Here is a 21,863-nt window from a genome sequence, read left to right as displayed (position 1 = left end):
ACAATGTATGTATTCTCAAAAATCCAACCTTTTCCAACTGGCACATTTTTATCAACTGCAGGGTGAGGCTGTTTATTTTATTTATTTTATTTTATTAGATTTATATACCGCCCTTTCCCAAAGGACTCAGGGCGGTTTACCGGGCATTTTAAAATCACACCAATACAAAATACAAAAGTTAAAAAACAATTAAAAAGATTAAATTATCCCTGAAAATAAAAACCCCAGTTAAAAATTCTCAGCCTGGGCCGGAGAGCAGCATCAAAGAGAAATCAGCAGCCCTGATTATCCCTGTCATTCAAAACACTTTATATTCTAAAACAGGAGTCTTCAAACTCGGCCCTTTTATGACTCATGGACTTCAACTCCCAGAACTCCTCAGCCAGCATGCCTGGCTGAGGAATTCTGGGAGTTGAAGTCCATGAGTCATAAAAGGGCCGAGTTTGAAGACCCCTGTTCTAAAACAAAGGACAAAGTTACCTTTATTCATTTTTTTTCCTTACTAGGCAACACAAAGCTAAACAGAACGATCTGAAAACTTTACTATTCTTCTCTGCCCTTCTAAATATTCTCCTTTGGGCAGCTGTCTCATCGCCATAGACCAGGGGTCTCCAAATTTGGCAACTTTTAAGACTTGTGGATTTCTACTCCCAGAATTCCCTAGCCAGCATGCCTGGCTGAGGAATTCTGGGAGTGGACATCCACAAGTCGCAAAGTTGCCAACTTTGGAGACCCCTGCCATAGACAAAACAGAATCTCCCGTAATCTCCTTAAGGTATTTCCCAGTATTTTGTGCTCTGAGACCATTACGCTAATTGAAATATTTTTCACAGGGACCAAAACTGAAACAATCTGACACCTGCAATTGTGTAGCCGGCTAGTAGCATTTTGACGACTGCTTGCAACCCTTTCCCCACATTGCCTCCCAATTCACTTCCCCCCTTTTTTGATTTTTGGGTGCTAGATACCTCCTGTTGCTCCTCAGCATCCTGAGAGCTGAATTGCTTGAGAGGCAGAGGCGCCTGGCTCTCCAGATTGACTTCCTCCTCAATCTCTTCCACCTTCACTTCCACCTTCACGGAGGAATCCAGCTTCTCCCTGGCCATCCAGGCTTTACCATCAATGCTTGGATCCCTCTGGAGCACAGACTTCCCTCTAGCTTCCCCAGAACTCTCCTCCCGTGGATCCTCTTTGTCTCTTCCCAAGGAAGCCTGGGAGTCTGTGGTGTTTTCCTCCAAGGGGGGTGGTGCTATGGGAAGCCCGCCCACGCTTTTCAGGAATTCTTGCCATTGAGAGTCCCAGCATTGGTGTATTTCATCCTTTGACTCAGGCTTAAGGTGGGATGTTCCATCCCGGGTCAAAAAATCCCCAAGAGTCCTCACTTGGACAATCAGAGGATCTCTTCCCCCATTCTCAGTTCCCTCTTCTTCTTTTTGGGGTACCACAAGCTTCTGTTCCTCCATAGTTGTTGCTCTCTGCAGTTCCAGATGGGAAAAGGAAAGGAAACATTAACCAGGGCAACATGATGTGGAAGGAATAAAAAGATCCTCTCCCATCTCTCTGATATTCATTATTTTTCCAAGATTTGTAAAATGTTCTCACTGGAATAAAGACAATTCTCAGCTGCGGGATTCCTGATCAAAGAGAGAAGCAACCTGGAATTAAGGAGAAACTTCCTGAGAGTGAGGGGAATTAACCAGTGGAACAGCTTGCCTCCAGAAATCGTGGGCGCTCCATCATTGGAGATTTTCAAGAAGAGGCTAGACAGTCACTTGTCTGAGATGGTATAGGTCACGGGTCGGCAACCCACGGCTCCGGAGCCGCATGCGGCTTTGAGCCATCTCCTGCGGCTCCTAGCCGCCCGGTGCGCGTGCACCTCTTCGAACGGGCAGTGGTGCGTGCGCACCTCTCCAAATGGAGAGTGGCACCGCCCATTTGGAGAGGTGCGCGTGCACCTCTCTGAATGGGCGGAGGTGCGTGCGCACCTCCCCAAACCTTTGAAGAGCTGCGCGCGGACCTCCGCGCGAACGGGCAGCGGCGCCGCTCTTTGGGAAAGCTGCCGCAGCACGTTTGCAGGCTACCGAAAGCGGCAGGTTTGCAAATGGGCCGCGGCAGCTTTCCAAACAAGCGGCGCCGCTGCCCATTCCGAGAGGTGCGCGCGCACCTCTCAGAATGGGCAGAGGTGCGCGCGCACCTCTGCACGAACGGGCAGCGGCGGCGCTCTTTGGGAAAGCTGTCGTTGCACGTTTGCAGGCTGCCGAAGGCGGTAGCTCTGCAAACGGGCCATCGCTGTCGCGCAACCGGGAACCGGTTCCATCACACATTTAAAAAAATGGCAACCGCGTGTGTCTGCGCATGCGCAAGAAAAACCCATTTTGCGCATGCACAAAACATTTTTTGCGCATGCGCGTGCATGGACGCACGCACGCGGCTCCCACTTTTTTTTATGTGTGATGGAACCGGTTCCCAGTGGCTCTTTTCCTTTTTCAGGTTGCCAACCCCTGGTATAGGTTCTCCTGCTTGAGCAGGGGGCTGGACTCTTCTGGTGCTTTGGAAAATAAGCTGCCTTCATGAGGTCTGCAGAAGCTTTCCACAGCATTCAGAAGCTTCTGCAGCGCTGTGCAGACCTCGCTAACGCAGGAAAACCAAGTTTTTGTCAGGTGGCTGCCATTTTCCTCCTGGTCCTGGGTGGGACAAAATGGCAGCCACGTTCAGGTCCTCACTGCACGGCCCAGGTACATGTGGCCTGTCCTCTTTCCCCCAACATGCAGTCCAGAGAGCTTTAAAAGATAAATGCGATGTCACCTGTTGCCTGTTTTCTGCTCTGTGTCCCTTCACTGTTGAAGACAGGCACAGGCTGCTCGGGATGAATCTGCGTCGGCTGCATCTCAAACTGAAGCGCAAATGTATATTTATTTTATTTATTTTATTTTATTAAATTTATATACCGCCCTTTCCCGAAGGACTCAGGGCGGTTTACAGGGCATTTAAAACAACCAATACAAAAGTTAAAAACAAATTTAAAAAGATTAAATCATCCCTAGAATTAAAAACCCGTTAAAAATTCTCAGCCTGGGTCGGAGAGCTCAAAGAGCCAGGTTTTCAGGTCCCGGCGAAATGTGTGGAGGTCGGGGGCAGTCCTAAGCTCCACGGGCAGCTGGTTCCAGAGGGCAGGCGCACCCACAGAGAAGGCCCTTCCCCTGGGTGTTATGTTGTTAGTTGTGAAATTGTGTCTGACCCATCACGACCCCATGGACAACGTTCCTCCAGGACTTCCTATCCTCTACCATCTTCTGGAGTCCATTTAAGCTCACGCCTACTGCTTCAGTGACTCCATCCAGCCACCTCATTCTCTGTCGTCCCCTTCTTCTCTTGCCCTCAATCTTTCCCAGCATTAGGCTCTTCTCCAGTGAGTCCTTCCTTCTCATTAGGTGGCCAAAGTATTTGAGTTTTAGCTTCAGGATCTGGCCTTCTAAAGAGCAGTCAGGGTTGATCTCCTCTAGGACTGACTGGTTTCAATGCCTTGCAGTCCAAGAGACTTGCAAGAGTCTTCTCCAGCACCATAGTTCAGAGGCCTCAATTCTTCGGCGCTCAGCCTTTCTTACGGTCCAACTTTCACAGCCATACATTGCAACTGGGAAAACCATGGCCTTGACTATACGCACTTTTGTTGACAGGGTGATGTCTCTGCTTTTTAGTGTGCTGTCTAGATTTGCCATGGCTTTCTTCTCCAGGAGCAAGCGTCTTTTAATTTCTTGGCTGCAGTCCCCATCTGTAGTGATCTTGGAGCCCAGGAAAATAAAATCTGTCACTACCTCCATTTCTTCCTCATCTATTTGCCAGGAATTCTGTCTTCAAAGAAAAACAAGCGCAATTGCCTCCTGAAAAAGCACCTTTGGGATAACTATGACCTGGATGACTGACAATCTCCACAGACCTTTAACTATGCACTTTGGGATGAACACCCTTCAAATGCTGATAGTGTATGAACGGATTTCCAGACAATATTGCACACTACAGGAAGCATTTGTGCTTCTGTTTGAGATGCAGACAACACAGACTCATCCCCAACAGCCTGTGCCTTTCTTCAATAGTGAAGGGACACCGGGCAGATAACATCTTGCAGCCAAGAAGGCTCCACACACATTTGCCCTATTCAGGTGACCTTGAAGACACAGATAAACCTTCAACAACTCTCCAAAAGAATGCAAATGATCAGCCGGGATATAAATCCTTCCATTCCCCACCATCCAGTCAGAACTGAAGAAGCTTCCTGGATGAGAAGCGAAACGTCTTCCAAACAAACAAACAAAAAAACCCCCCACAAAGTCCAGTTGCCTCCTGGGAAAAAAAAGCACGTTTGGGACACCCACAACTTCTGATGGCAAACTGGTTAATTATCCTCACTAGGAAGTTTCTCCTTAATTCTAGGTCGCTTCTCTCCTTGATTTTACATCCATGGTTTCTTGTCCTGCCCTCTGATGCTTTGGAAAATAAGCTGATCCCACCACCACCCCCTTTGTGGCAGCCTCTCAAATACTGGAATACTGCTACCACTTGCCCTAGTCCAGGGGTAGGCAACCTTGGCTCTTGTATGACTCCTGGACTTCAACTCCCAGAATTCCTCAGCCAGTGGGTTAGGCAGGCGTACGATGGCTTTATCTGCTGACTGTTTTCATGTTTGGATTATTTTGTAGCGCTCGTGTTTCGGCCGAGCAGTACACCCCTAGCAAACAAACGAGTGCAACAAGAAGAAGAAGAAGAAGAAGAAGAAGAAGAAGAAGAAGAAGAAGAAGAAGAAGAAGAAGAAGAAGAAGAAGAAGAAGAAGAAGAAGAAGAAGAAGAAGAAGAAGAAGAAGTTGGAAGGGACTGGCTGAGGAATTCTGGGAGTTGAAGTCCAGGAGTCATACAAGAGCCAAGGTTGCCTACCCCTGCCCTAGTCCTTCTGAATCAAACTCTAGTAAAGCCATATCTTTGATCAGGGGGGTCTTCAAACTTGGCCCTTTTAAGACTTGTGGACTTCAACTCCCAGAATTCCTCAGGCAGCATGCCTGGCTGAGGAATTCTGGGAGTTGAAGTCCACAAGTCATAAAAGGGCCAAGTTTGAAGACCCCTGTCTTTGATAGTGATAGAATAATTGATGTCCTTAATTTGGAGGGCGGGGGTGGTGGTGGTGGTGGAAAGCTCCCCGACACTGCAAAGTTCCCCCGTAGCTTCTCTCTGCCACCAACCCACAGGGATGCTACCACTCCGGCACCTGCCCCCACGTTGCCAGCAAAGCTACTACCGAAATTAGCTTGGTTTAAAACGGGCAGCGTGCAAAGTTTTAGCAGCCTGATAAAAAAAAACCCTCAACCGGATCCCAGTAATCAGGAAGCTGGGATCCAAATCCCAGATTCCAACAAGATCCAGGCCAAACGGAGAGGTTTTTTTCCCCCCACCCACCCCATCCCCATCCCGACCCCCGACCTCCCCCCCAAAAAAATTGCAAAAGTGCTTCTCGACCTGTCCCTGCGGATCCAAAGGCTCAAACTTCTGGGCTGCCAGGCGCTCTATAGGAAAGCGGGATTCCCGCCGTTGCTTCCCCGCGGCTCGCCGGGAAGCCCACGCTTTCTTACCACGCGACCCTCCCGCCGCGGGAAGAGCCGCCGCCTCTGGCACCCGGCGCTGTTCCTAGCACCGACGCGCCTCCCTCCCTCCCTCCGAGGCGGCAGCGCAGCGCAAGCTCGCCGCCAGTCCGGCCTGGCAGGGGGAGGGGCCAGGAAGCCTCTCGGAGGCGGAGCTCAGGCTCTCATTTGCATATAGGCTAAGCTGGGGGCTGTTAGGCTTTTAAATGGGACATAATCTTATGCAGAATTGACTTGGGAGGCCGGTGTGTGGTGTAGTGTTGGTTCACAATAGTGTGGTGGGATGGAGGGTTTGTTGTCATTGTGTGTTGGGGGGAGAGAGCAGGGGGGGGGGAGGCTCAGCTAATCTCAATGTACACATGTTGTACTTTGACAATAAATCTTTCTTTCTTTCTTTCTTTCTTTCTTTCTTTCTTTCTTTCTTTCTTTCTTTCTTTCTTTCTTTCTTTCTTTCTTTCTTTCTTTCTTTCTTTCTTTCTTTCTTTCTTTCTTTCTTTCTTTCTTTCTTTCTTTCTTTCTTTCTTTCTTTCCTGGAGGGGCGCGATAGCTTGTTGGGAGGGAGGAAGGCATCGCTTGCTATCCTGGCCGATGTTCAGAGCTGCCTGGTTGCCTCAGGGCCATCCTAGCTACTTAAGGACCGACTTCTCCACTGAACCTGTTCAGATGGAAACTAGTCAAGGAGAGAAGCAACCTAGAACTAAGGAGAAACTTCCTGACAGTTAGAACTAACCAGTGGAACAACCTGCCTCCAGAGGTGGTGAATGCTCCAACACTGGAAGTTTTTAAGAAGAGACTGGACAGTCATTTGTCTGAAATGGTATAGGGTTTCCTGCCTTAGCAGGGGGTTGGACTAGATGACCTCCAAGGTCCCTTCCAACTTCTTCTTCTTCTTCTTCTTCTTCTTCTTCTTCTTCTTCTTCTTCTTCTTCTTCTTCTTCTTCTTCTTATTATTATTATTATTATTATTATTATTATTATTATTATTATTATTATTATTATTAATGCACTCGTTTGTTTGCTAGGGGTGTACTGCTCGGCCGAAACACGAGCGCTACAAAATAATCCAAACGTGAAAAACGATCAGCAGATAAAGCCATCGTACGCCTGCCTAATACACGGCGCCCAAGCGGATGGCAGTCTGTTGTGAATTTCTGCAAGGCAGCTTGTGTGGGTTTTCCCAAGAGGAGATCTATCTGGGGTCTCAGATGTTAACGGGAAGAATTTAATGGAAAAAAGAAAAAAAACCAACAACTTGGAAGCTAAGGAGTGCTTTTAACCTGCAGAAGCCTGCACTGTGGGAAGTCATTTTATTATTGAGAACTCCGGTGGCTTTTGGATGAAAATCGCGTTAACTCAAAACCATGCCTTTCTTTCCTCCCCCAATCTCACCCCACTTTTCACCATTTAATTTTATTCAGAAGGGTATGTCATGTGTGCATTCGTTTTCACGCCTGCATGCATGCCTGCATGCTTTCAGACAACTGCCCATCTCAAAATATATGAAATAAAAAACAGGACAAAAAAAACAGCGCAGTGAAATAAACAACACGGTCCACAGGGAAGGTAAAAATCCAGCCAACACTATTAATGTAACCATAATTTGGCCTTAGCCACGCAACCGAGGCTCAATGCTCAGTAACAAAAAGGACTTCAAGGCTTAATGGAGAGCCAGTAGTAGGGTTGGGGGCAGTCTGTTTGCTTGAGGGATGATGGTCCAGAAAGATGGGCTCCAGGACAGAAACAGGTCTCTTCTTGGGGCCTGCCAGAAGCATCTCCCTAATATGGGGGTCCCCAACCTTGTCCACTTTATGACTTGGACTTCCAGAATTCCTCAGAGGAATTCTGGAAGTTGAAGTCCACAAGTCATAAAGTGGACAAGGTTGGGGACCTCTGCCCTAATAGATGTGACCCAGAGCAGCCTGGTCCTGCATGAAACTTGGCCTCAGGCCATCTGACTCCAAGGCTTGTTGTTAACCTGCATGATGTTGTGTCAAAACATAAAAAAGTGCCTTGACCAAGGGATTTCTTAAAATATGGAAGGAGAAGCAGAGAAAGTGATGCATATGAACTTACGCGAGCTTAAAGCTCCAGACACATTGATGCAGCTAAGAGACTAACAACTCTGGAAACCAGCATTTCGTTATTTTTAGGTTCTGGTATCACATCCTACTATAAAGGAATTAAGGAATCTGGACATCAGCTGGCTATGCCTCCAGCTTTTTACTGCAAAACCCCTAAGGCTATTTAGTTTGGCATGCAAGACCCAATGTTAGAACTTGATGATATTGGGCACTTCGATAGACGGGACAAATTGGGAAGGGGGAGATGGGGGAAATACCCCATTCCAAAATAAATACGGTGTACTGTTGTATTTCAGGAATCACCATTTTCCTGCAGAAGTTCAGGATTCATGTGAAAATTCCCACCATTTTGGAGAAAAACTGCATGAATAAAATCCCTCTACAACATGGTAGCATAGACTAAAATGGACTCCCAGCAATGGGATATCCAGCGACGTGTAATGAGGAGACAAAGGACTAGGTGGGAACTTTGCACACAAAAATGTTATATTTCTGCTTGCAAGGGATGCGGACCACCATGAGCCACTGGCACATAAACAAATTTAATAACAAAATAAGATGGAGGAATGTTTAGGAACATGATTTCTACTCTCCTAATTTGATACAATACTCTTATGCTATCACCTATAGTCTTTTCCTTTCATGCCTCTCTTGATTTTCCTTTCCATACCTTGGATGTTTCCACCACTACCCATTCAACGTGTCTGGAAGATGCTGCCATGCCTACATCGTCCCCTCAACCTCATTTTTACCTAGACCAGGGGTGTCAAAACTTGCTGCGTCACGCAACGTGTCGTGACTTTTTTCTCCTTGCTGGAGCTGGGCTGGGCATGCCGGCAGTTTGACACCCCTGATCTAGCCTGATGTTTCTCAACCTTGGCAATTTTACGCCATGCGGACTTCAGAACTCCATGGTCAGCCTTGCCAAGGTTGAGAAACCGTGATCAGTGGAGTCCTTGATGCTTTCTGAGCTTCGTGATGTTTTTGCAGACATTTCATTACCAACTAAAAGGTGTTCCCCCACACATGCTTGCTAGTCATTTCTGACTCTAGGGGCTGGTGCTCATCTCCGTTTCAAAGCCGAAGAGCCAGCGCTTGTCCGAGGACGTCTCCGTGGTCATGTGGACGCCAAAGGCGCACAGAATGCTGTTACCTTCCCATAGTAGTGGTCCGTATTTTTCTACTTGCATTTTTACGTGCTTTTGAACTGCTAGGTTGGCAGAAGCTGGGACGAGTAACAGGCGCTCACTGTTACGCAGCACTCGGGATTTGACCCGCCAAACTGCCGACCTTCTGATCGACAAGCTCAGCGTCCTAACCCACTGAGCCACCGCATCCCTTCATTACCAACTAGGTAACATCAAAAGTGTGAAGGAGGGTAGGGTTTCCTTCCAGTTTACCTACAGTATCGTGCCTGGCTAGTGTTCACAGGGGTATGATTTTCTCCTTGGTAGAACACCTAGTTGGGTAATAAAACATCTGCAAACAACCAACCCCAGAGGGCAAAGAGCTACACAGTTCAAGCCTGAGCTACAGGTATCGTCTATTGAAACACTGATCTAGATTATTGAACATCATCTTCATTACTTCAAAGAGTTAAAAACTCTTTTGCCTATTGCCCAGCATCAATATAAATTGCTTAAATAAACCATCAGCTGACTCCCAATGACTCTGGGTAATAATCTTATTATAGGGTTTACTGATTAAATAGTAATCACAAGAGATGCAAGCAGAGCAGGCCATGGTGAGATGTGAAGGTTGAAGAATGGGTGTAGGCCTATGAGGGCAACTTTGAGAAAAATCTGTTTTTGCCACCCGAGTATTTCCTACCGAGTTAGTTTCACTGTACTGCAGGGGTGTCAAACTGCCGGCCCGCGGGCTGGATGCGCCATGGTGAAACTGCACCCACCCAGTCAATGGAAAAAAGGTCTCGGTATGTCGCAACATGTCACGTGACGTGAGTTTGACACCCCTGCTGTACTGTGTTTGGCTGCAGCTCCTCTCCCCAAATCCCCACAGGCCAAAATGTATTCTGCAAGGAGCCACAGGACATCCAGAAACATCCCTTACAGATACTGACTTGTCAATCTATTCAGTCCTCTAATCCCGGCTGACGGCAAGTGCCAAGATTTCAGAAAATGACCCATCTCTAACCTGCCTGCTACTCCAGAGAACAAAGAACTGCAGTGTGAAACGAGGACTTCTTTACAATCTTTTAATGTATCAGTATGTTTAAAAGCCACCAATGCCCCTTGTGCTCGACTTTTAGCCGTCTGCCGCTTTACTCCAATGCTAATGTCATGATCACTCTCTCTGAGACGGCGTGTTAGACCCAAACACCAACCCTGCCCTCTAGGATGTCCCTCCTGGGTGGATTTTCATGTGTTTATGAAACATGGAAGAACTCAAGATATGTATCTGTTCGTCGACCGCCGAGTTGGATGTCCAACTGATGCTTTTCCCACTAGTAGGAGCACATATGCAGCTAGCTGCTTGGCCATATATACTAACTATAAACTAAACTTCCTGAGATGTGAGCTAGAAACAAAAGCTCTTCCCACACTCGGGCACCTGTACAGTCTCTCTATTATAGCGTTGACCCTCACGTGGATCACTTATCAGCACTCATATGGCATCTGGCCAGTGTGTGTGTGTCCTTTTGTGTACTTTTCAACTGGAAGCTGGTCCGAAAGCTTTTACCACATTGGGAGCACTTGTAAAGGCTTTTGCCCGTGTGGGTCCTCTCGTTTTTCTGTCACCAAAGCTTTCCAAACCCTGGTGTAGTTTCTCGCCCGTGTGCATCCTTTTACAGAGTTTTAGGCGGTAGCCGATCCGGAAGCTTCTCCCACACTCTAAGCCAGGGGTGTCACACTCAATTTCATTGAGGGCCGCATCAGCATTGTGGTTGCCCCCAAGGGGCCGGGTGGGTATGGCCAGGGTGGGCGTGGCCTACTGGGTAGGCGTGGCTAGAGTACGTATGGCCTACTGGGTGGGCGTGGCCAGCTCGACATCATTCGCATCAAGGGTGCCTATGGGGGCCTGGGCAGGAGTGGGACAGATCTGAGGGTCTCTGGCAGGAGGAGGGTCTCTGGGCCAGGGCCAAGGCAGTGGGGGCTGTTCCCTCACTGTTTCCAGGATGGCTTCGCGGGCCACATGAAACCACTTCGCGGGCCGGATCCGGTCCCCAGGCCTTGTGTTTGACATGTCTGCTCTAAGCATTCATACAGCTTCCCTCCTGTACGGATCGTCTTGTCTCTTGATGAGGGCTTCTGACCAATGAAGCTTTTGCGGTAGTCTGGATTTTTATATGGCTTCTTTGCTGTGTGGGCCCTGTTGTTCTTCGTGAGGATTGTTTTCCAATCAAAACTTTCCATGCTCTGAAGAAGTAACAACAGTTTTCTCTTGCTGAGGGAGTGCTTCCCTGCTGAATAATGGGGGTGGGGGTTGCTTTTAATTTTCTAACAGTGTAAGTATTTATGCAGTTTATCCTTGCACATGTGGAGTATCTGGAACACTGATGGCTGCACATCATCTCTGGCTCCTCTTAATTCCGATTTTTTTTTTTGCTGCACTGAAAATTGGCCTCTTTTTAAGTTTTCATCATCTTCAGGCAGGAAAGCTTCACTGTCTTTCTTTCCTGAACGCCTTTGTGCTCCCAGTGGATTTATTCACTTTTCTTTAACCCCAGAAATACAAGCTTTTGATTCCCTCCAAACTCTTGCAAATATCTATTTGTTCAGATCTTCCCACCTGGAAAGTCTTCTCCTTATATCTTGTCATATTCTGAGAGAAACAGAAAAAAAATATGTATATTCTGAGAGAAACAGAAAGAAAATATGTAACTTTTCTCCCAACAATGAATTCCAATCAAACAACTTCTGCTATGAATTCTAGTGTTGCTGGGTCTCCTCACATGCCACCTCTTCCTTCTTCCAATTGACCTTGTCTTTAAAAGACCACTTCATCTTCCCCTCCTAAAGTTAAGACATCCTAAATTTAATCACGTTCATTTAATGGTTTTCAACACTGTCTGAAGGCCCCAGCTTGGACTTCAACATCAAGAAGGTTGCCTTCTAGGGCAACAAAGAATAGTTCATATGTCAATAAGCCACCAATTAATGGGCTCACTAACATTTTAAATATTATTGTAGCTTGGTCCATGCAACATTCTAGTTTGGAAGGACCTCATCATTAATAAAGTCCTCTTCTAGGACTAAGCCACTGATTTACTCTCAAAAGATGTCGAGACTCTAGAAAGGGTACAGAGAAGAGCAACCAAGATGATTAGGGGGCTGGAGGCTAAAACATATAGGGAACGGTTGCTGGAATTGGGTATGTGTAGTTTAACGAAGAGAAGGGTGAGGGGTGACATGATAGCAGTGTTCCAATATCTCAGGGGCTGCCACAAAGAAGAGGGAGTCAAGCTATTCTCCAAAGCACCTGAAAGCAGGACAAGAAGCAACGGATGGAAACTAGTCAAGGAGAGAAGCAACCTAGAACTAAGGAGAAATTTCCTGACAGTTAGAACAATTAACCAGTGGAACAACCTGCCTCCAGAGGTGATGAATGCTCCAACACTGGAGGTTTTTAAAAAGAGACTGGACAGCCATTTGCCTGAAATGGTATAAGGTTTCCTGCCTGAGCAGGGGGTTGGACTGGATGACCTCCAAGGTCCCTTCCAACTTATTATTATTACTTAAATATATTTCTTGATTAAATACAAGAAGTGGGCTCACTCGCTAACAATGTACAAACTCTTGACGGCTGGGTACATGCAACATTTCTAAGCCAGCAGTCCCCAACCTTTGCAGCCTGGCCGGTGAGGAAGAGGGCAGCCAGGCTGTGTGAAGAATGGGCCAGCACACATGTGCACACACGTCAGCCTGCCACTTGTGCAAGCTGAGCTGTGTGCGTGCGTGCCTGCCAGCCTGCCTTTCATGCGGCCAGGTTACAGATAGGCTGCAGCCCGGTAGTGGGCCACGGTTGGGGACCCCCTGCTCTAAGCCAAGCAAATGAGGTTATAACTAAGCTCAGCCTTTCCTAGACGACCATACTTCAGTTCCCAGAATCCTTCATTCCTGATCGATCCGTGCAACAGGACAGATAAGGCAATGGGCCAGAAGGGCAGGAAGTTTTCCTTCATTATTAGCCAGGCAGAAACTAGGTAACTCTGTATGTGGGGGTGGCTGAATTTGGATTCCCACCCTGCACAACTGTTGGAATTTCCCGGCTTTCTCGAAATGTAAGACTCTATCCCCTCTACCAAAAGGCTACAGATCTTGTCTTGGGAGAAAATCTATGTGGCTGCTCATAGTCAACATGAGTTGATGATACATAATAATCACTCCATCGAGCTATGAGTCCACCTGACAGAAGTTGAGAAAAAAGGGGACAGCTAATCTAACGCCATTAAATGCTCAATTGGCAGTCAGGTCTTTCTCATCCTCTGCAAACTGATCCTTTCAAGCAAAGATTCTGGGAACCAAAAATTCCATGATTGGAACTGGGACCTTTTTCCTCTCCAGAAAATGGCATTTGGCTTGGTGAACCATCAAATGTGAAAATACGGCATTAACCAGTCTGTTCTGCAAGATGGGTTTTGAAACCCTTTCAAAACAGAGAGCACGTTAGTTCAAAGCACCCTACGAATGTTTCCAAAGAATCTGCATCCTTACCTAATTAATTGGGCTCCCCATCACTCTCTTGCTTTATATCCATAGGAATCTTCACCTTCACAATCTCAAAGGCTTCTTCTTCCTGTTTCGGAGATTTTAGCATGGTATTCTTTGGGATGACTGAAAAGAAGAAGAAAAAAAACTTGACTCAACAAAAACAAGTCCTGCAGGATTGTGCACTAGACTTATTCTTCATTCTCTCCCAGATGAGTAATACTCAAACCAGCTGGGAAGAGGGCATCCCATTTGGAGAGTTAATGGACAAAAATTACAATTCTGGAGTCCATTTTGAAGCCTGCATTCACCAGTAAGATCACATACTAAATCAGAATTGGAGAATGAGTCATCCTCAACTTACGACTGGTAATAATAATAATTAATAATAATAATAATAATAATAATAATAATATAAAGTTGGAAGGGACCTTGGAGGTCATCTAGTCCAACCCCCTGCTCAGGCAGGAAACCCTATACCATTTCAGGCAAATGGCTGTCCAGTCTCTTCTTAAAAACTTCCAGTGTTGGAGCATTCACCACCTCTGGAGGCAGGTTGTTCCACTGGTTAATTGTTCTAACTGTCAGGAAGTTTCTCCTTAGTTCTAGGTTGCTTCTCTCCTTGACTAGTTTCCATCCGTTGCTTCTTGTCCTGCTTTCAGGTGCTTTGGAGAATAGCTTGACTCCCTCTTCTTTGTGGTAGCCCCTGAGATATTGGAACACTGCTATCATGTCACCCCTCACCCTTCTCTTCATTAAACTAGACATACCCAATTCCAGCAACCATTCCCTATATGTTTTGGCCTCCAGCCCCATAATCATCTTTGTTGCTCTTCTCTGTACCCTTTCTAGAGTCTCGACATCTTTTTTACATCGTGGTGACCAAAACTGGATGCAGTATTCCAGGTGTGGCCTTACCAAAGCATTGTAGAGTGGTATTAGTACTTCACTTGATCTTGATTCTATCCCTGTTAATGCAGCCTAGCACTGTGTTGGCTTTTTTGGCAGCTGCAGCACACTGCTGGCTCATATTGAAGTGATTGTCTACTAAGACTGGTCATTTTATGTAAAGCACTTCTGGCCACTGTAAAATGTTGTGGGTCCCTCTCGGCACTCAAGTGACTGCATTGTGGGTGCTTGGCAATGGGCTCACCATTATGACTGGCAGCTGTTTGCTGAATGACTGTGTGATTTGCTTAACGATTGCTATAAAATTAAAATGTCCAAAAAAACCCCCACATTTTGTCCAGTCATATGAATGCCCCAACCCTACAGCTTATGACCAGATTCCTGGTTCCAATTGTGGTTGTAAATTGAGGAGTGCTTATAGGTGCAATTTGCAGGCCCCTAATAAAAATGCTTTTTATTTCTTCTACCCCTAATATGACAAAGGAAAGGAAATAGCCTGAGTCAGCTCTGTAAAGATGGTTAGCAGCAAATAAATACTTTTGGGCCACAATTTTGTAGCGAGGTGCACAGAAGTACAGAAAACAATTGACTGTTAACGCTGCAGCAAAATGACCAAATTTTTTTCCCTACTCCACCAGAGATGCTGGTAAAAAAAGATGACATTGCGTTATTTAAAAATGGTTAAATGGAAACTAAGTGCGTGAAAAGTTGGTTTATTATGTAAGTACGAAATTTAGATTGTATTGAGACAGAGTTTGGTTTACAGACGGTGCTCAGGTTACCGTGGCAACAGGGAGCACAGATGTCACGTGACTGCACTGCTTAATAGCAGCAATTCTGGCAGTCCAGCTTGACAATGTTAATTAAGCGAGGACGTCATGTGACCGCAACTTCCAACTTCCTGCCAGCTTCCCCATTGCTTGTGCTTGAGGGAAGCTGGTAAGGAACATCAGAAAGTGCAATTCCATGGCTGTGGGAATACTACAATCGCTGGAACTCTCTCAGTCCCATCCCAAGTAAGAAAGGTCACTGAATGGGTGGTCTTAATCCAAGGATCATCCGAGGTATTTATTGAAGGCCCTGGCTAAAAAACAAAGAGACTCTGAATTCTAGTTTTGCCTTAGGCATTAAACAACACATCTTGCCAAGAAAACGCCAGGACTAAACCAAGCATAAAGGGTCCTTGATGCTCTCTGAGCTTGGTTGTTTTCTTCCAGACATTTCATTACCCAAACAAGATTAACGTTATCAGTGCTAATACTGTGATAGCACTGATGATGTTACCTAGTTTGGGCAATGAAACATCTGCAAAGAAAACCCCCAAGCTCAGAGAGCAGCAAGGACCCCTCATTTCAATAAATATTCTACTGCAACGCTCTCTACATGGGGCTACCCTTGAAGACCACTCGGAGGCTCCAACTGGTACAGAATGCAGCCGCGAGAGTTGTGTTGGGAGTTTCCCGACACTCCCATGTCACACCTCTATTCCGCGAGCTGCATTGGCTTCCAGTTGTCTTCCGGGTGAGATTCAAGGTGTTAGTAATGACCTACAAAGCCCTACATGGCAAGGGTCCGGAATACCTTGGGGAGCACCTGCGGCCAGCGTCAACTTCCCTCCGCCCAGTACGCTCCCACAGAGAGGGCCTCCTCAGGGTGCCACCGGTCAAAGAATGCCGACTGGTGGCCCCCAGGGGGAGGGCATTCTCTGTGGGCGCGCCGGATTTATGGAACCATCTTCCGGTCGAGCTCCGGATGGCGCCTGATCTCCGCTCCTTCCGGCGCGATCTTAAAACCTACCTTTTTGAACAAGCTGGCCTGGCCTGATGGGATGGGGTTGGGTTTTATAAATTGATCTTAACTTTTTAATCTGTATTAATTTATTACGGGCATTGCTGTTTAATTACTTTTTAATTTTTGTATCTTGTTTTTATTATGTATTGCCCTGAGTCCTTCGGGAGAAGGGCGGTATACAAATTAAATTAATAAATAAATAAATAAATAATAAATACTTTATTGGTACCAGTCCACTTAGCTGTCACCAGTCAACAAAGACTTGAAGACACCCAAAAAAGTTGTTACCAAATTATTATTTTTTTTAAAAAAAAGAGCACAAAATCAGATTTTAAAATTACAATACCTGTAAACATCAAATCAGATATATATCCTTTGAAAGGTTCATGGTTTTCCGAGTTTTCAGGAACTTCGGATCCACTCGCGTAGCTGGTTGATGGCTGAGGATCATCAGGGCATTCTTTTACTGTGGATCGGAAGGGCAAAAGGGAGGGAACTGGAAGCGGGGAAGAAGTAATTTTCTTCTGGAACCCACTTTGTCTGCTTTCCACACTTTCTTTCCGTTTTTCTTCATATATCTCACGATAACACTTTAAGATTTCACGCATTTCCCAGTGTACCCTCCTAAAACGTTCCACGTCCGGATCCATACTCTCTAATTCTGATAAAATTTTGTTAACACCTGAGAAAACGCTGGCCAATCTTTTCAGACTGAACGCTTTGGGCTGAGCTTCTCCAACTTTTTTTTGTTCTACTTTCCTTTCTTCTTTTTTTTCTTCTTTCTCTACCTCTTCCTCCACCACCTTTTGTTCTTCCAGTTCTTCTTTCAGTTCAATTAAATCTTCGTTGGAAAGCTCTCCCTCCGTGTAAGCTATCAAATTTCTCACATCTTCGGCCACAACCTCTAAGTCGAGGGATTTTGTGAGCGTCAAAATCTTCTTATTTATTCTGTCTAAGTTTTGGTGCTGGTCAAATTCCTCCAAATTATCCGCCAGAGCAGCAAAACATTTTAAGCACTTCTTCCAAATGCCTTGCATGCATTTCACACTAACATCCTGCCAGGCTGCCACAATGTTTTCGATACAATCCAGGATATTGTAGCTTTTCCAAAACTCGCTCAGTGTTATCCTGTCATTTTCCATTGTGGCTAAAGCTTTGGCAAACACGGCGTGCAAATAATAGGCCTTGAATGCTGAAATCGCTCCCTGGCTCATAGGCTGCAGGAGCACGGAGGTGTTTGGGGGTAGATAAACTACCTTTATGTCGGGGTGGAAACTGTCGAGATCTGGGGGATGTCCAGGTGCTTTGCGTAAGATCAGAAGAATTCTAAAAGGAATTCCCTTTTCCCAACAATATTCCTTTACTTGGGGAATGAAACAATTGATAAACCAATCCTCAAACAGGAGGGGCGTTATCCAGGCCTTAGGATCAGATCTGAAATAAATGGGCAGTGCAGTTTCGTTAATGTTTTTGAACATACAGGAGTGATCTGATTTGTAGATTACAAATGGCTTCAGCTTGAATCCGGCAACATTTCCGCCCAATAGTACAGTTACTCTATCTTTGAATGCTTTACAACCAGGCATTGCTTGGGCCTCTTTGTGTATATAGGTCTGCTCCGGCATTCTTTTCCAGTACAACCCAGTTTCGTCCATGCTGAATATCTGTGCGGGAAAATAGTTCCCTTCCGCTATGATACCATCAAGTTCATTCAGAAAACGTCTGGCAGCTTCTTCATCACCATTTGGAGTTTCACCTGACGTGTGTGTTTTCTGGTAATGAAATCTTTGCTGAAATCGCATAAACCAGCCACGGCTGGCCGTGAACGTTTCCGTGCACTCCTCACCTGCTCGTTCTTTCAGTGTGGAGAAAATGCTGCGCGCCTTGTTCTGGATGAGGAGAAGGCTCACCGGCAGCCTCTTTTGTATCTGATCTTCGATCCAGAGTATCAGGAGTTTTTCCATTTCGTGGATGAGGCCTTTTCGCTGTCTGGTTATACTTACATTCATTCCCGATGATCCTTTTATGGCCTCTCTGATCCTCTCCTTGTCCTTCAAAATGGCGGAGATGGTGGAATGGGCCAGGCCTTCTTCTCGAGCTATGTTAGTCACTTTCTTCCCGTCAGCGTACGCTTTGATGATCTTCATCTTCAAATTGAGACTGATGACTTTCCTTTGTTTCTTTCTTATGCCTTCCGGTGTGTTGGAGTTCTTTCTCTTTGCAGGTAACTTGGTATGGGATATAAACACATAAACATGTAAATAAGCAAGTAAAAATAAGAGCAAAATATCTGTGATGCTAGCTCCAATAGCTAACATGTGACCAAGAGTGTGAAGATGTGAGGTTGTAAAATGCCCACGGTGGTCACAAAATTAATTTGATACTACAGGTAATCCTCGACCTACAACCACAATGGAGTCCAAAATTTCTGTGGCACAGTGAGACATTTGTTTAGTGAATTTTGCCCCAATTTACGACCTTTCTTATCACAATCATTCCAGTTGGTAAATTAGCAACATGGTTGCCAAGTGAATCTGGCTTCCCCATTGACTTTGCTTGTCAGAAGGTCACAAAAGGAGATAATATGACCTTGCAACTGTCATAAATATGAGTCAGTTGTAAAGCATTTGAATTTTGATCGGATGATAATGGGGAGGCTGCAATGGTTGTAAGAGTGAAAAGCAGTCATAAGTCTCTTTTTTTCAGTGCAGCTGTAACTTCAAACGGGTTCATTAAATGAACCACTGCAAGTCGAGGACTACATGTATTATTGTATTTCTGAATGGTCATTAACCAAAGTAATTACTAACCAGGGAGTGGCTGCATCTTTTTGGGCAATTGCCTGCAAAACAGCAGATCACGTCTTCATATACAAACGTTTGGCCGGCTTTTTACACAATAAGCCTAACCCCAAGCTTCACAAGCCAAAATACAACCACTTCTCATTTAGCTCCTACCTCAGTAAGCAACTGTTCACAAACACAGGTAGTCCTCAACTTGCGACAACTGAGCCCAACCTTTCGGTTGTTAAGTGAGTTCTACCCCATTTTACAACCTTTCTTGCCACTGTTAAGTGAATCGCTGCAGTTGTTAAAATAGCAACCCAGTTGTCAAGTGAATCAGGCTTCTCCATGGTCTTTGCTTACCAGAAAGTCACAAAAAGGGATCGCATCACCCCAGCACACCGCAACGGTCCTAAATACGAACCAGTTGCCAAGTGCCTGAATTTTGATCACATGACCATGGGGATACCGCAACGGTTGTTAAGTGTGAAAAATGGTCGTAAGTCACTTTTTCCAGTGTCATTTTAACTTTGCAAAGTGTTGTAAGTCAAGGACATCATCATCATCATCATGGTGATGTTGGAGGGGACCTTGGGGGTCATCTAGTCCAACCCCCTGCTCAGGCAGGAAACTCTATACCATGTCCAGCCTCTTCTTAAAAACTTCCAATGTTGAAGCATTCAACGCTTCTGGAGGCAGGTTGTTCCACTGGTTAATTGTGCTAACTCTCAGGAAGTTTCCCCTTAGTTCTAGGTTGCTTCTCTCCTTGATGATTTTCGATCCCTTGCTACTTGTATAGCACAGTAACAAAACAATGGAAAGCTTCATTTCCCCACCAACCTCCAGTCCAACCGAAACCCAAACTCTGAACTCCGCTACTACAACTGACTAGCAACTCATTTCCCAGCTTAATCATTTCCCTGGCTTTTTTGTACCACCCTCATATTCCTCCCCTTTCCCCCCCCCTCTCCGCCCTTTTCAGCCTTTAGGGACCGGATATTACCTGGGCCCGCTCCGTATCCTGGGGGTTGAACTGTTTGAGGTGCAAAGGCCACTGCCTCTCCATCCCCATCTTCTCCAGAGTCTCTTTCATCTTCCTGCAGGATTCGAGTTTTTTTCTGCCTATCCAGGCTTTCCCGCGGACGTTGGGATCCCTGGTGGCTCCCCCGGAGCTCTCCTGCCTTGGCTCTTCCTTGATTCTCCCCAGGGAAGCCTGGAAATCTTTGGTGTCCTCCTCCGACGGAGGCGGGGACGATGTGGGAGACAGCCAGGCCACGCTTTTCAGGAATTCGTGCCATTCCGAGTCCCAATATCGGTGGGTTTCCTCCTCGGATTCGGTCTTGATGCGGGGGAGGCCGCCCTTGTTCAAAAAATCCTCGATGGTCTTCACTTGGACCACAATCGGCTCTCCTTCCTCTCTCCGGGTGCCTCCTCCTTCTTCCTCCTCTTCTTCCTCCTCCTCTTCCTCCTGCACAAGTTCCTGTTCCTCCATAGTTGTTCCCTCCCTGCAGGAGGGGGGGAAAGAAAGGAAGGAAGGAGGAAAAAACATTAGAGAGAGGCCACGCGATGTCGGAAGGAATTTTAAAAAGACCCCCCCCCTTTTTTTTTTCTACCTCTCCAATAGGGTTTCTCTTTTAAGAGTTGGGAGCAGGGGGGGGGGCAGAAGAAAAGATTTCCTGGTTGGAATGAAGCCAAAATTTCCCCGCTGGGTTTGGAGATCCTTTAAGGTGTCGCTCCCTTTAATAACCCAAGTTGGAATAAAAAGAAGTCGAAAGAAAACGGGGGGGGGGCAGTTCCCAGCTCAGTCGAAGCCACGTGTGCCGCCGATCCCCGGCCCTCTCCCTCCAGCCTCCCTCCCGTCTTTCTCTCCCCACTCCCACCCCCGATCTCCCCCACCCCACTCCCACCCCCTTTGCGAAGGGGCCTCCAGCTTCTTTCCATACCAAATCCGGCCCGAGCTTTTTGCAACGAGAGCATTTCCTTCCCCCCCCCCACCACCACCTTTGTCTTCGGGAGGCATCTGGCCTTTCCAAAGCTGGGGGTGGGGTGGTTTTCTCTTCCCCCAGCGATTCACTTTGACGGCCCTCGGTCGTTTTGCACCCACCGGGTGGAGGGGCAGGGAAAAGGGTTTAATTTAAGTGGCCGGTTGCAAGCCATCAGCCAAGTTAAAACGTACTTTTTTTTTCCTCCCCCTTCTAGAGAGAAATCGCCCAAATCGCCCTAACATTTGTGTTCACCGCTTCCGCACTACTTTTTTTTTTTTTGGAAAAACTGATTTGCAATAAGCGGATCGCTCGGATTGCAACCCCGGCGATGCTTTTGCCATGATGATGAGGATGAGGAGGATGATGATGATCGGCCCGCCAGCTGCGATGGTTAGGATTCGTAGTATATATATCTATATATCTATATCTATATCTATATCTATATCTCTATATATCTATCTCTATATCTCTATATATCTATATCTATATCTATATCTATATCTATATCTATATCTATATCTATCTATCTATCTATCTATCTATCTATCTATCTATCTATCTATCTATCTATCTATCTATCTATCTATCTATATATATATTGTTGCTTTTCTTTTCTTTTTCTTTTTTTTGGCCACGCGCCTTACCTTTCCCGATCCGGGCTGCTGCAGCCTCGCGGGCGATCCGCGTTCTTTTTTCGGTGGGGGGCGGGGAGGGGAAGAGAGGCCAGCGGCGCCTCTTCGGCGACGCCTCTCTAGCCCGACCCCGCTCTATGGCTTTAACTGTTTCGCTGGGTTTTGGGGGGGGGGGCTCAAGCGCCAGCGGAAGCGCGGGCTTGGGCCGCGCGAGGAAGGGCGGGCGGGAGGGCGCGCGAGGCTCGTGAAACCGGTTGCGCTGGTTAAACTTGGTGAAGAATGAAAAAGAGGCTGGGCGGGGCGTTGCGTTGCGGGGGCGGGGGGAGGGGAGGAGAGCGTCTCGCGCGGGGTCGGAACTCGGGCCCCGTTTCGCAGCATTGCAACCC

General features: G+C 46.5%; 1 protein-coding gene across 1 annotated transcript; it reads right to left on the bottom strand.

Annotated features, from left to right (window-relative positions):
- Positions 1–9,649: 9,649 nt before the first annotated feature.
- LOC310635338 (tigger transposable element-derived protein 1-like) lies at positions 9,650–21,547 on the bottom strand. Its single transcript, XM_083354168.1, has 5 exons — positions 21,490–21,547; positions 19,864–20,365; positions 16,424–18,305; positions 13,384–13,503; positions 9,650–11,491 (listed from the first exon to the last, which is right to left on the bottom strand). Exons 2-4 carry the CDS (start codon positions 20,350–20,352, stop codon positions 13,388–13,390), a joined length of 2,487 nt encoding a protein of 828 aa, XP_083210294.1. The 5' UTR covers positions 20,353–20,365; positions 21,490–21,547; the 3' UTR covers positions 9,650–11,491; positions 13,384–13,387.
- Between the last annotated feature and the right edge of the window lie 316 nt (positions 21,548–21,863).

The sequence above is a fragment of the Vipera ursinii genome, assembly GCF_947247035.1.
Source record: "Vipera ursinii genome assembly, chromosome: 2".
In the NCBI taxonomy this organism is placed as follows: domain Eukaryota; kingdom Metazoa; phylum Chordata; class Lepidosauria; order Squamata; family Viperidae; genus Vipera; species Vipera ursinii.
The sequence above is the reverse complement of the archived record's forward strand: the minus strand, read 5'-3'. Positions and strand labels throughout refer to the sequence as shown.